Source organism: Megascapheus bottae, chromosome 16 (assembly GCF_031878675.1).
Source record: "Megascapheus bottae isolate mThoBot1 chromosome 16, mThoBot2.hap1, whole genome shotgun sequence".
NCBI classification, from domain to species: domain Eukaryota; kingdom Metazoa; phylum Chordata; class Mammalia; order Rodentia; family Geomyidae; genus Megascapheus; species Megascapheus bottae.
Window position 1 is genome coordinate 10,182,690 of NC_143524.1, and position 15,850 is coordinate 10,198,539.

The following is a 15,850-nucleotide window of genomic DNA, read 5'->3' on the forward strand; positions in this document are numbered from 1 at the left end:
TATCACCCACCAATGAGTCAACATCCTTCATCTTTACATAATTTTTTAACCTACCCAGGTAAAATGGGCTTCTCTCTTTCCTCATAATGGCTGCATATGCTATCTGCCTGTATGTTTTGTTAGTGTCTGTCTCCCCAAGGATATTTACTCCAAGGAACAATTAAATAAGTTTCTGAGAAAAATCAGAATTCATACTCCAATAGATTTCATGAGGCTAGTCACTGGACTTAGAAAGTGCTGTAAATCTACAGTTCTACCATACTAAGGACTTATTGACCTCTTAAGGCATCATTTTAAGTTTCTGTAAAATGTTTTCTTTTCTAAATTTTTAGTGTCAATTTTTAAATATGACTTTGTAGGGCAGGTTGTAATTCAGTTTTGAAAATCATTGTGAAGTGCTTTTCTATACAGAAATTTGGGGACAATGGGTAAACAAATACAGCGGTGATACTCACAATACACTGTATTGAAAATAAACTATACAATGTTTGGGAGAGGGAATCAGGAGGGAAAAACTTGGAGAAAAGAAGGGAAGAGATGACACTTTTCAAAAAGAAATATACTTGCCAGGCACCTGTGGCTCACACCTGTAATCCTAGCTATTCAGAAGGCTGAGATCTGAAGATTACAGTTCAAAGCCAGCCAGTGCATGAACATCATTGAGACTCTCATCTCCAATTAATCACCTGAAAACCAGAAGTGGCTCTGTGCCTCAATTAGTAGAGTACTAGCCTTAAGCTTAAGAGCTCAGGGACAGTGCCCAGGACCAGAGTTCAAGTCCCATGTTCGATATAAAAAAAAATACAAGAGAGAATGAGAACAAAGGAAAAAATAAGAAATACACTCATTACATCATCTTTACAATAAGAATAAATAAAAAAGTGTATGAAAGTCTTGTACTTATCATTATGTTAAAAAGACATTTAGACAAACTCAGTGTTTTATAGCATAGTCACTTTGAAGTAGGTGATAGAAATATTTTTTAATCATTATACAGGCAGGAAAGGAGTAGGTATGTGTTTATATAGCATTCATGAATTTAAATTTTCATTTACTTTTATTTTAAAATAAATTCTGAACTATAACACTGAATGTAAATGTAAGGATAAGTGGTATTGAATTGTATTTCTTTACTATAATGTATAAAAATACAATTTTGCTATTTTTATCCTTCTATTAATTAAAATAAAATATATTAAAATACAATTTTGAAGCAGAAAATGTAGCAGGTGTTCTAAAAATCACAACCTTATTAGTTATATAAGCCTTATTAGTCATATAAGCATTAAAATGTTGTAAGTATAGGTTATGTGTTCCACATATTATGTAATTTTCATTTGTTTTTTGAAGACTGACTCTTTAGAACATTATCTGTTGCACTACCAACTGATATATAAATTCATAAGATACAAATGTATTAATGTTTGATCTTTGTTAGATATTTTTGTCATCACAAATTAGTTGTGCAGAGGGGCTTTTGGGGTAATATTTAAGTATGTAGATATGTATTATTATTATTATTATATGTATTACAATGTATTATTTTCATAAGCCTTTTTTCCTCCTCACCTTGTTTTTTCTAAAGAGGATTGTTTTTTAATTTTTGTTTGTTTGTTTGTTTTGTCAGTCCTGGGGCTTGAACTCAGTGTGAGCACTGTCCTGGGCTTTCCTCAAGGCAGAGCTCTTCCACTTGAGCCACAACACCATTTCTGTTTTTTTTTTTCTATGTATGTGGTACTGAGGAATCGAACCCTCCTGTTTGTGCATGCTAGGCAAGCACTCTACCACTAGGCCAAACTCCTGGCCCCAGGAGTTGTTTGTTTATTTTTATTCATTTATTTTTTGTGGGTCATGGGGCTTGAAGTTGGCCTAGGTGCTGTCCCTGTGCTCTTCAGCTCAAGGCTACTGCCCTCCCCCTGGGCCTGGGCATTGTCCCTGAGTTCTTTAGCTCAAGGATACCAACTTACCCTCCAGCCAAGCCCCACTTCCCATTTTCTAGAGGTTAATTGGAGATAAGAGTCTCAAGTCCTTTTGTGCCAGGGTTGACTTTGAACTTGAATCCTCAGATCTCACCTCCTGAGTAGCTAGGATTATAGGCAAGAGCCACGGTGCCCAGCTATAGAAAACAGATCCTAGGTGCTTCCTGTCCATAGTTTCTTCTCTAAGCCTCTGAAAGAGCTGATTGCTTTGCCTTCTCTACTGTTTCCTTTCACACAATGTCATAAAATTCACTTAGCAGCATGCATTCTGTAGTTCCTTGTTTATATAGCTGATAATGTGTGGATTCATGGTCCTGAGTATCATTGCATGTTGTTTGTTTCTATCTGTTGAGAGAATTTGGCTTCTTTTACTGCTTATCTATTGTTTATTATTGTACATCTGCTATGCATAATACAAATAAAGATTATTAATCTGGGTAAATACAAACAATTGGATCCCCATCTAGAAATGCAATTGTTGAGATTGATGGCGAGCTTCTTCCACTTTCTGCTATGTTAGGGATTTAATTGATTTGGAAAGAAATTTTAAATTGTCTTTCATAAGAATGTTGTCAAATAAAAGTGACTTCATTAGTACTTCTTGGAAAAGTCAAACTGATAAATAGTGTAAGCTCACAATAACAATTGGGGTAATACACAAACTAGTAGATGAGACATTCCGATTCAAGAGAATCCAAGCTGATATGTGTACTATTGAACAAGTGCACACACTAAACTGAGAGCAATGCATCATGGATACTGGGAATATATTAACAGTTCTACATGATATTAACTGAATTCTTCAATATCTGCCTGAGGCTTTCAGTGAGATTCTGCATCCAAAACTTTACAGACATGGAAAGAAAAAGAAAAGTATGTCCTACAAAGAGGAAAAAAATAGTCAGACAATAGAAATAGCATCTAATAAACTTGGAAGTTCAACTAATTAAGTCAAATTTGAAGTTATATCAAATGGTTTTTTTTCTGTGCCTGAGTCCAATTTTTGGTAAGATTTCAATTCCTTTTTTTGTTTTATATCTATATTTGATGGCAGATTTAATGCCTATGATTGAACTTACGTGCAACAAAAGCAAAGATACACACAATCACAATATGATTGTATCTTTTTTAGCTTAGTGATTTCCATTTTTTTTGAATAATTCCTAACGTACTGTGTCAATCGGATGGCATCATCAAGATTGATAAATATAAGTGTGTGTGACCAATATCCCAATATCCTAAGGCTCTGATTTTATAATTCTGAAATAAATTTTGTCACTTATATTCATTTAACATTGTAAAATGTATTGGCCAAAATTATAAAAGTAGTACTACAAGCAAGAAATATGTGCTCTACTGATGCAAGAAATCTTCAAAAATATTGACTATTATTTATGGTATAAAATGTAAAATTTATTTTCTAAAATAGTGATTTAAATAGCTGTATAATGTTTATGTTATACAATAAAAATCTAAGGCTAAGGCAAAAAGGACACTTTACAGAACCCATCAAATTTAAAAATCAAATATGGCATAGTTTTCTTTCTCCATCTTTCATTTTAAAATTATATACATTACATAAATTGCAATAAGTGACTTTAGTCTTCATACACTTATTCAGAATGTAAAGTCAGTGGTCATATTAAACATTCATAAAACACTATTAAGAGAAAGTTATATTTTTATTTTAAATATGACTCATCAAATTTGATAAATTGATGTGAAAAAGATTTCAGTCATTTCTAAGTTTTAGCTTTAAACGATTCCAATCTAATAGATCTATGATACTCATGTAGACATGAAAAAAAAAAAGAAAAACAACAAAAATAGACTCTTTTCTTCACTGGTCCATAATCCATATTCTTGATTCAAATGTCTCTTAAGTCTGAACGTATTTCTTTCTTGTCTTTTTTTTTTTCCCTTTTCTGTGCTGGTGCTGGGGCTTGAACCCAGGGCTCAGATCCTATCCCAGAGCAGTTTTTGCTCAAAGCTTCACTTCCAAGTCTTCAGAGCTTAATAGAAGGTAAGAATCTCAGATACTTAACCTCCCCCAGCTACCTGAGTGTTGGGAGCCAGAGTGGAATCAAACTGAGAGCAAGGATTCCCAGATCTCAGCTTCCTGAGTAGCCAGGCGTCCAGCAGGAGGCATTTGCGCCCCGCAGCTCATCACCTCCTTGTTGCCAGGTTTCCCTGAGATTCACTCCTTGCTCCTCAGATGGCCAATCTGAGCTCTTCCCCTTGGCTAACGGGTCACCTCACCTTCTGTTTAGGAGCTGAGAGCAGGCCGAGGCAGTCCTCCCTTCCTCCACACACACAGCATTCTTCAGTCACCTTCTCCTGATGGAGAGGCCAGGGTGGTGGGCCCTGAACCTCTCGAAGGCAGCCTTCACGTCCTTGTTCCGCAGGCTGTAGATGATGGGGTTCAGCATGGGGATCACCAAGGTGTAGAAGACCGAGGCCACCTTGTCGGTGTCCAGGGAGTGGCTGGTTTGAGGCTGCAGGTACATGAAGAGCAGCGTGCCATAGAACACGGTGACGGCCGCCAGGTGGGAGGCGCAGGTGGAGAAGGCTCTCTTCCTCCCTTCCGACGAGCGCATCCGCAGGATGGACAGGGCGATGCGGACATAGGACACCAGCACGACGCTCAGGGACAGGAACAGATTGGTGGCTGCGGATGTAAAGACCACGGTCTGGGGGAAGAAGGTCTGGGAACAGGACAAGGCCAACAGGGGGACATTGTCGCAGTAGAAGTGGTTGAGGATGTTGGAGGAGCAGAAGGACACGGAGAAGACGCAGGAAGTCACCACCAGGGCGGTGAGCAGGCCATAGAGGTAGGCGAAGGAAGCCAGCAGGAGGCAGCTTCGCGGGGACACCAGCACCGTGTACACCAGAGGGTGGCAGATGGCCGCGTAGCGGTCGTAGGCCATCACGGCCAGCATGACAATCTCTGCCACGATGAAAACCAGGAAGCCGCCCAGCTGGGTGGCGCATTCGTAGTACGAGGTGCTTTTGTGGGTGGTTAGGAAGTTGAGCAGCATTTTGGGGGCGATGACGGTGGCGTCCCCCAGGTTGATGATGGCCAGGTGTCGCAGGAAGAAGTACATGGGGGTTTGCAGCCGAGGGTCCACACTGGTGAGCGTGATGATGCCCAGGTTTCCCGCTGCTGTCAGCCCGTAGATGAGCAGGAACACACAGAAAAGAGGGATCTGCAGTTCTGGAAGACTGGAAACCCCCAGGAGGATAAATTCAGTGACTCTCGTGATGTTCACAACAGCCATGTGGGGCTTGGGAGTGCATCTGGGTGCAGAAAAGAAAGAGAGAGAGAGAGAGAGAGAGAGAGAGAGAGAGAGAGAGAGAGAGAGAGAGAGAGAGAGAGAGAGAGAGAGAGACAGAGACAGAGACAGAGACAGAGACAGAGACAGACAGAGAGAGACAGACACAGACAGAGACACAGAGAGAGAGAGAGACAGAGAGAGACAGAGACAGAGACACAGAGAGAGAGAGACAGAGAGAGACAGAGACACAGAGAGAGACAGACACAGAGGAGAGACAGAGAGAGAGACAGAGAGACAGAGAGAGACAGAGAGAGAGGAAGGAATGAAGGAAAGAAAGAGAAAGAAGGAAAGAAAGAAAGGAAGGAAGGGTTAGAAACTTTCAGATATTCTCTTCTAGATGGAAAGGGTGCGATTTCCTTGAACAACATGGTGGTCTCACCTGGTTATTAATATATGTTTGTAGGACTAATATTTAGATGTGTAATTGTCTGGAGTAAGAGATAGCAATATGATAAATTATTAAATGCCATAAACCCATATGAAGATTTGCATGATGATGTAAGTTATAGACTTATTATTAGTTTGTGCACATTTAAAGCCACAATTTGTTCTTTGGGTCTTAAGTGTGTGAAAAGGTGAGGAAATGCATGAGCCTGAATAAGGCCTAAAGTATTGTGGTATTTCATCCTATGCTGTCTTGTAGCCTTGTCTCAAGAATATATGATACTAGGCACTATCACATTATATTTTCATATTCTATTCAATATTACTGTATTTGTCATTTTTGCTAATAGCTGGGTTTGGAATTGGCCTTGTGCCCTCATTCAGATTTCTTGATCACATGAGTCATGCCTTAAGAGCAGCACTTTGCTGATTAGTTGGAGATGGATTAGTTCAAGATGGATTTCTTGAGTATATTTTCGCCCAGGCTGGTTTTGCACAATGAGCCCCCAGGTCTCTTGACTAGTAACTAGGATTATAGTCACAAGACATATGCAAGAATTTATTTGGATGCACATTTAAGTGGTATAATCGAACATCTGTGTCCCTTGTTTCTTTCCTTAGACAAATCACATGAAGATATTTTAATAGGTATTTTCTGGTTACCAATTCTCTTTTCATCATTTATAAAATTATATCAGTATAATGCTATTATTTACCGTAAATAGTTTACCACATTTTCATTTCATTATTCATCTTTTCTCCCATATGCATGTACAGTTCCTCATATTCTGTCCATTGTACTTCTAATGGTTACATTAGCTATTAAATTATATTAATTAAATTACCAAATTATAGTCATTATACTGATTGTTAAGTAATTAAGTCATTCTTATAATTGAAAGGCAGTGAGATTCTCCTCGAAAGTCACATTTCCTAGAACCTGCCCCAAGGAATTCACGTTACAGTCCTTCATCCAAATGTTGAATTTCAGACAGTCAAGAATGTTATTACAGATGTTAGAGTTATAGGTATTGATATTTTGTCTACTTTTAAAGAGGATATGCTACAAGAAATCCATCTTCTCCATCGCTGAAACATACAGAAAAGACTGGCCTAATATTGTAAAAACAATTAGAGAAAAGTTGTCAAAAGAAAACCTAACATCATTAAAATTCCAGTGTGCTTGTTATAACAACACATATGGTTCCTTCCTTCACTTGGTTTATTTAAATCATTTAGTTTATGAATTACTTGTTCATTGAATTTTACTTTGTGCTGGACAATGTTTGAGCTTCCTAGAAATCACCCCATTTATGTTTCAGTAAAATGACACATAAACATCTTCTAGTATGTCATTTTGCATGATTGAGTAATTTAGACAGGAAGATGAAAAGAATCTGCGAGCATCTTTTTCATCCAGAATGTGGGGGTTTTCCTTTCTGAAAAGATGATGCTTGAGTTGAAGCCAAAGAAATAGAAAACAAAAATATTTTTAAAAAATTATAGAATAAGAATCCCAAGAACATAGAAATACATGGAAAATGGTGTTCTGGATTGAAATTAATACAAAGAATTTAGGATATTTATGTGTGCAAAAGGGCAATTTAATGGAATAAACTGTGACATAATGAAAGAGTATAGCATCAGTAGAATCAGCTAATACAGCTCACAATAAATATTTATGTTTTCCTCTAAATGAAGTTTGGTGAATTTTTAATTATCTCTTAACATCAATTACAGGCAAAAGAGGCTTTTATTTTGTCATATCTATATGTATAGGATGTACCTTACTTAATCAGATTCAACATCTCCAGGCCTCTTCTTCATTCTCTCGTTCCCTTTCTCAAATCAATCCCAGAAAACTCCACTGTTCCATTGTATCTCAGGTACATGAAGTGTTTTGCCTATATCACTCTTCAGTTAGATGAGACTTCAAAAAAATACATTCTAAATAATGGGAAAATAGTTTTCATCAATAAAAGAATTTTTACTTTTCTTCTAAAAATTTGTATGTTCTTCTCATCAATTGCCATAATTTCCAACTAACAAAGCATAGCATTAATTTAGAGATTCTAGCTTAATTCAGAAAAAGAAAAGATAGTGCAAGGTAAGAGCATATAGTACACACACTGAGAGTAGATATAGGAAGACTGTGAATTCAAGAGCAGCACTGGTTGTAAATAAAACACTATCTCAAAAATATAATTCAGTTTTGGATATGGTAATTTAGGTGTCATTAAGTAAAGCAAGTACTATTGGACACCCCCCCCCCACACACACACATAACCACAGCAGAATGGAAGATTTGTCATCTTAAACCAAAAATCTAGGTTTGACTTCAGAAGGCCATCTGCTTATGCTAAGTCCTCTTCTCAATACAGAGTCCTGCTTTTTGACCTGAAGTAAAGTCCTTATTTTAGGTATATTCTCAACAGAAATGTTAGCAAATATAATTTACTCTGATACCTAAACATATTTCAATATTGCATTCATCACATACCAGATTATTCTATGTGTGTGCCTTTCTATCATGAGATTTTTTTCTCTCTTTTTATGATCTCAATATACAGCCCTCTTAACTGAAACTTCCGAGTGCATGGCAATACACAGCCATTCATCATAATGTTTAATTGTTAATATTCCAATGAAAATGTATACTATATACTTTTATTCTCAACAAAGAATATATTTTTAAATTTTGTGTAGTATTGTGTCCATGTTCATTTCATAAGTATATGACAAAAGTAAGTAATTTCAGGTGGTTTTTTTTTGTTGTTGTTCATGTGTCTTTAACTCTGGTCCCAGTCCTGGCCTTCTCCCTGAGCTCTTCAGTTCAAGGCTACTGCTATACTACTTGAACCATAGTACCACTTTGGGTTTTCTGGTAGTTAATTGGAGATAAGAGTATCTGAAATCGGATGGGGAAGGGGGGAAAACAAGATGAGGGGGGGTGGGATGAAGGAAATGGGGACCAAAACGTGAGAAAGAGTATCAAGGCACCTTCTATCTGGTGAATATAATATAACCTTTGTATTAATTACAACAAAAATGTATGAAAAAAAAGAGTCTCATAGATTTGGTGCCCAGGTTGGCTTTGAACAACGATCCTCAGATCTCAGCTTCCTGAGTAGCTGGGATTGCAGGCACAAGCCACTGCGCCTGATTAATTTTGACATTTTTATAATATATAAGTGATCAAATTATGAAATATACATGTGCTGAACTATGGTACACACACACATAAACACACACAGACACACACACACACAGACACACACACAAACACACAAGCCCATTTTTCCATTCCTGGTATTACATCATCAATGCATAGGACATAATAAGATTTCCAATTTGGAAACATAAATCACTGATCACATTGAATACCTTGCATTGCTAAGAATGGTATACACATCTTCTATTACATATTACGTGTAATTCTCCATCTTCCAATATCAAAGTGGAGGGACTCATTTTCAAAAGATCAAGATGTTCTACCATCTCTAATGGAGAATGACTTCACATATTTAGTGAGAATTGTCCTCATAGCTGAATTAATGTGAGCTGATGTACCTCTCTAAATTGTTTATACCCTAATTAGAAGCTTTGGTGACTCCAGGATCCACACACTGAATTCATGTCCCTGGGGGAAGAGGCCCCATGAGAGCCATCCCTTAGCAAGGTTCTCCTCTGGGAATCCATCCAGTCTCCATCCTTGGGGCTTCTTTACTGCGCTCTAAAGCTTTTAGTAAGGGGCACAGTGATTACTGATATCTGGCAAAACATCTTATTTCCAGGTATAGATGGTTATTAAAATCAAATACTTCAGACCTAGGAAATAATTGTTTCGCAAACAAATTAAAATAAATGACAACACTACAGAATGTGTCTATTTTGTCATCTCTATGTTGGTTCTTTCTTCATTTGTTTTCCAACAAGAGTATTGGCAAAGTTATGCAAAGTATGCATGCATGCAAAAAGAAAGGATATGTCCTCTAAAACTACTATTCTTTCTTTATGCTTCTATTTCAATGAGACAAAGTGATCAACTGACTGAGAAGAATCAAGTAGTCAACATCAAACCATTATACAATTGATGAAGATCTCTACAAACACATCATGTTTTTGTGCATTGAATATCTAGTAGAGATATTTAGAATTATTCTCTTTGGATATTAAGTTTTCTAAACATGTACAGATATTATATTACAAATTGCATTATATATGTTATACAAGTATAACCATGGTAAATATAATAAAACTATATAATGTACTATATATAACATGCATACTATACATAATATATATTTTATGCATAATATATAACAATATAACCATAGTATAATATAATAGATGATAAACAATATAAATACCTATATTTATGATATAATGATATGCTGAAATATGTCTATGTATCAACTGTTAAATTTATATGTATAAACCCTAACTACAGTATCTGACAATGTAAATTTATTTGAAAATGGGGCTTTAAAAAGTAACATTAAATTAATATTCACTTGTATGTCTCTGTTTATTTATGTCATAATATATGGCATATTCATTATATATATTATATATGTAATATACTTAACCTATTGATTTATATACTTTTTTCTTGGTCCTGGAGCTTGAGCTCAGGGCCTGGGTCTTTGTGCTCAAGGCTAGCACTGTGCCATTTGAACTGCAGTGCCACTAGTTTCTTTCTTTCTTTCTTTTTTTTGAGTAATTTATTGGAGATAAGAGTGTCACAGGGACTTTTCTGTCCTCAACTGGAACTCCTCAGATCTTAGTCTATTGGCTAATATACATTAAATATATTTTATTGTCTTTAAATAGTTGTACGAAGGAGCTGCCATTCAACAGAGCAATTTATTTGTTTGTTTATTGCCAGTCCTGGGATTGGACTCAGGGCCTGGGATCTGTATTCCTCTTTTCCCTCTTTTTTTTTCTTTTGCTCAAAGTTAGGCTAGCACTCTCTGCCATTTGAGCCACACCATTTGCAGCTATTTCTGTTTATGTGGTACTGAGAATGGAATCTTGGGCTTAATGCATACTGGGCAAGCACTCTATAACTAAGTCACATTTCCAGCCCATAACAGAACAATTTGTGAACTCGGTGCCTCCCACAATAATTCTATCACCTCAACGTTGTTTCCTAATACTTTTTGTTATAAATTCACTCAAATAAGATGCCAGGTAGCAAACATGATTTTTATTGCCATAGATAAAGGTGCTCTACAACGAGTAGTTCATTTTGTGCTGTTGCTGAGCAGTCTTCTGTACTGTGGGCATACCATAATTTGTCCGTTCATGTTTCACAGTGGGACTCTTTCTATGTGAGAATAATCACCATGTTTTGGTAGTTATGAAAATATTAATGTTAAAGTCTGATGCCAAGATTAAAACAGGCTTGTGTAAGTTGACACATCAACTAAAATGGCTAAGCTCTTCAGAGGTTGAAGATGAAATAATGAGAGACACATTTTCTTTAGCTGGCTGTCCTGAACATCTCAATACCAAAACAGTTGATGTGGAAATTTTTAAGAAAATCTATCTAGTAGTGTGAATAAATATGTAATGTAAGAATTGATGCATTATGGGGCTTGAGCAGTTTAAAACATCGAGAGGTTTAAAGGATAAACAAAGCCATTCGACAGACAGCAGTGAGTCATGCCTGCATTCTTATTTATTTCAGAAGTGGTAATCTGAAGATCATTGTTTGAAGCTAGTCCTCATATCCAATTAATCAGCAAAAATCCAGAATTGGAGATAAGGCTATGGTGGTAGAAGAATGCTGGTCTTTAGCAAACTAAGAAGCCAAGAGAGAGTAAGAGGCTTTGAGATCCAGCTACAGTACAAGCACACGAGCATGCCCCCCCCACATACACATACACACAGGTAAAAAGTAGTACATTAACTTGGACTTTATGCCATCATAAACATTATGGAAACAAAAAAGACTTAAGAATGAAAACATAATGAACTACTTAGTGTAGTTCTGCATATTTTGTGTACATAATTACCATCATTTAGTCTTTAAAATGTTCAGTTGGGGCTGGGAATGTGGCTTAGTAGTAAAGTGTTTCCTAACATACATGAAGCCATGAGTTTGATTTCTCAGTGCCACATAAAATAAAATAGTAATAATAATAAAGAACATAATAACATATATATATATATATGTATATGACCATATAGGATGATGTTAAGCTAAATGAACTTGAGGATATGGAAATAAGAGCTTTTACTTTGTGGTTGTTTTTAATGTGCTATGTGAAGTAATGCCTTTTTTCTTTTGATCTTTCCCCTTTGGGCTTATCCCTGTTGTCACTGTATTTTATTTGGTACTTGGTTATTGTATGTACATTTATTTGAATTAGGGAAGGGAAGGGGAACAACAAGATGAAACAAAGAACAAAGTATGAACCAATGTAACAGTGATATAATCACAAGAAAGTATGTTAGAAATGAAATTGACAACTTGGGGTGGTGTGGAGAGGAAAAGTAGGAGAAAAACATGAGGGAGGCAACAATGTTTGAGTAGAAATGTACCCACTACCTTACTTATATAACTGTAAACACTACATCACCCTGAAAATAAAACCAAATTAAAATATAAAAAATAATAAAATATTCAGTAAAAGCCCAAATCACCTTTATTTTTAGAATTTCAATCCCAAATCAGTGTATTACAAAGCTAAAGAATGAGAAACTTCCAGAAGATGTAGAATTATTGTCTAGCACTTTGCATAGTTTTTTTTACAACAAAAATCTTAGATAACCCACCTATCAATGCTATGGGAAACATTTTGATTTGTTAAACCCCTATTCTGACATGAAATGAGTCAATTCATTCTTAGCCTAGACTTTTACCAATAAGGTGTTAAATTGATTTATAATCACATCACGCATTTACATATATCGTGCTTTCTCTTGTGCAATCACATTCCTCATATACAAACTTATTTAAATTTACTACCCACTTACTGCTATAAAGTATATATTGCTAATTCAATTCTGAGACTCTCTGCAAGCCTAACTTCAACCAAAAATTCGTATGACTTTCATTAGTTATAACTCCTCTAAAAATCAACATGATTCGGTCTCTTTTATCCTTGTTATAAAAATGTTTCTCTTTTCTTTTTTAGGGGGGCTATTACTGGGATTTGATCTTAGGACCTCATATTCTGTTTGTATTCTGCTACTTGAGCTATCCGTCCATTTCCATCACAATATTTCCTATATGACAAAATATTAAACAAAGGCTTGGACCCAGTGTGCAAGCAAACATTAAGGTATTAACTGGGGATTTTGCATCTATGAGTTAATGTTCTCCTTAGGGCACCTTTTACCTCCTTATTTCTCAGACTGTAAATCAATGGATTTAGCATAGGGATGACTAAGGTGTAAAACACAGAAGCCATTTTATCAATATCAAAAGTATGACTAGATTTGGGCTGCAGGTAAATAAACAATAATGTCCCATAGAACACAATCACCACAGTGAGATGAGAGCTGCATGTGGACAAGGCCTTGTATCTCCCTTCTGCTGAGTTCATTCTGATGATGGCCACGAGAATAAACAGGTAGGATACAAGGACAAGCAGGAGGGAGGAGAGCAAATTACAACCTGAGAAAACCAAAACGATTAGTTCTAGTTCATGTGTGTCCGAGCAGAGCATCGATATCAGAGGCAAACAGTCACAATAAAAATAGCTGATAACATTAGACCCACAGAAGGATGAAGTAAACAACTTAACTGTGAGCAATAGGGACACAAAGGTACTGTAGAGATAAGAAGCAAGGACCAGGCCCCATCGCACTTTCTCTGACATGATAATGACATAGAGAAGAGGCTTGCAGATGGCTACATAGCGATCATAAGCCATGGCCGAGAGAATAAACAGTTCACTGATGATGAAAATCTCAAAGAATGCCAGCTGGATGGCACATCCATTGAAGGAAATAATATTCTTGTGCTCCACAAAATTGATCAGCATTTTTGGTCCAATGACGGTGGAGTAGCCAAGATCAGTGATTGACAAGTGTCTAAGGAAAAAGTACATGGGAGTATAAAGCTTGGCGTCGGCATAGGTAAGGACAATCATGCCTAGATTGCTTATCACTGTGACCATGTATATGATGAGAAAAATCCCAAAGAGTGGCATTTGCAGGTTGGGTTTGTCAGTGATTCCCAAGAGAATAAATTCAGTGACTTTTGTTACGCTGCTGTGATTGAATTTCTCCATATGATTCATCATGGCACCCTAGGTAAAGTACAAAATGAGGAGGAAAGACACATAAAATTCTGTCATCTGACATCATTGATAACCAAGTATATGAGAAATAGAGAGGACGGCTTCTTTTTCTCAAATATCCAATGGGTATCATGATGATTCCCACACATAGCAACACTCATATTCATTCATTCATTCATTGAAATGTGTATAAGTACCCTAAAGAAGTGAATGTTGAAGTGTTAGTTGGATCCCAAGGCCTTTGAATAATGCCAAAGATGGATGTATTTTAAAATAGCTTTTCATTTTTACAAATACCTTATTAACAAAGACAGGCACACTTACATCATAAACTAAGCCTTGCAGTCAGTCACTACATCTGTGGGAAGAAGTGAGACAAATGCTCTTCTTTCCATCTTATTCATCATCATTCAGGGACTAATTAGGGAATCCTCAACCATTAGATACATGTTTCTATCTACCAAATACAAAATCATGATGCTACATGTTCATTTTAGAATTGCATTAATGTAGTTGTCTACTTTTACCATGTGTTTTTTTTTTGTTTATAATGGATTGATGTTTCTCATCATCTTCAAACCACTTCTGTACAGGGAAGATTTAACTGAATATCCATGGTCATTTTAGGAAGAATCATGAAAAGAAGCCCAAACACAAAGAAGAATACAATGTTGAGAATTATAAGAAATACAACCTGTGCTAGACAATCTACTTCCTTTTTATATGAATTCATACGGTCTGCAAAACATTCCAAGGAGCCGTTTGAAATAAAAATATAGCCACATTTGACAAGTAGGGAAAATGATGTTCCAAAAGCAGGATAACTTAGCAAACGTAACTCCTATTTAAATGGTGGAACTACAATTCAAATAAAGCCTTTCTGTCTTATGACCCATGTCTAAAAAAAAACACTGTACCATGTCACTTCTCCAGGCAAGGCTCCTTGAGTAGACTGGAAATAAGAAATGAACAGGAGAAAGGTTCTTGTTCAAGTAGATTAATGGAAAGTTAACTTTGAAGCCTAAAGTGGTCTGGAAATAATAAACAACACAAACTACTGTGTATTGTGTAACAATTCTTCTGTCTTTTGATGAACAGTGCATTGCAAGGGGAGAAGAATTTTGTCCATATTTTTTTCCTGGCCAACTACTAGTTATGAAAAGGGTTTATTTAGACAGGTCCACATATGGACACAAAGTGCCTTGATAATATTCCCTCCCTTCCATTGTCCTCTTTCATCTCCTCCCCCCATGCTCAAACCAATCTCAACAATTCCCAGAATTCCATTTTCATGTGCATTATATAAAGTATTTTGAACATAGTCACTCTCCTTAAACATCTCACTTCACCATTTCCCTCTACAACTTTTACACCCACAGCAGACAGAATCTCTTCCATGCTACCATTAATTATTAGGTGTCTAGGAAATTGCTCACAGAGGTTATATATAAGTAAAATCAATACAAATACAGAAGTAAATGCACATAAGGTTATATGTAACTTTATATGCCTATATATACAATATTATGGAATATATGCAATATTAATGGAAATATAGTTTATACAGGGGAGAATTCAAATGGTTTAATTCCTTAGAGAAACAAATCCACAGTCCATAGAATGACTATCAAGAGCTGGTACTTGAGGAGGGGTTGAGGGGAGGTGGGTATATAAATGAAGTGAGAAGGGGGAGGAGAAGAATGTAGTCATAATATTCAAGGCCTTTATTAGAAAAAAATAGAAAAACTGAGGGAAAGGTGAGAATAGGAAGGAATAGAGGAGAATGGCATCCATCAAGATGGGTTGTATTCATAAACTGATTTGTTGATTGATAACTATCCAAAGTTAATAACAAATTATCTTTTGATACTAGGGTATGGATGAATGAACTATTTTG

At 36.2% G+C, this 15,850-nt stretch overlaps 2 protein-coding genes across 2 annotated transcripts; both read right to left on the reverse strand.

Annotated features, from left to right (window-relative positions):
• Positions 1-4,306: 4,306 nt before the first annotated feature.
• LOC150052680 (olfactory receptor 8J1-like) lies at positions 4,307-5,257 on the reverse strand. The gene has a single exon (XM_090349192.1). The coding sequence runs from the start codon at positions 5,255-5,257 to the stop codon at positions 4,307-4,309; it is 951 nt and encodes a 316-aa protein (XP_090205318.1).
• Positions 5,258-12,993: 7,736 nt separating this feature from the next.
• LOC150052681 (olfactory receptor 8K1-like) lies at positions 12,994-13,953 on the reverse strand. Its single transcript, XM_090348771.1, has one exon. It carries the CDS (start codon positions 13,951-13,953, stop codon positions 12,994-12,996), a length of 960 nt encoding a protein of 319 aa, XP_090204897.1.
• Between the last annotated feature and the right edge of the window lie 1,897 nt (positions 13,954-15,850).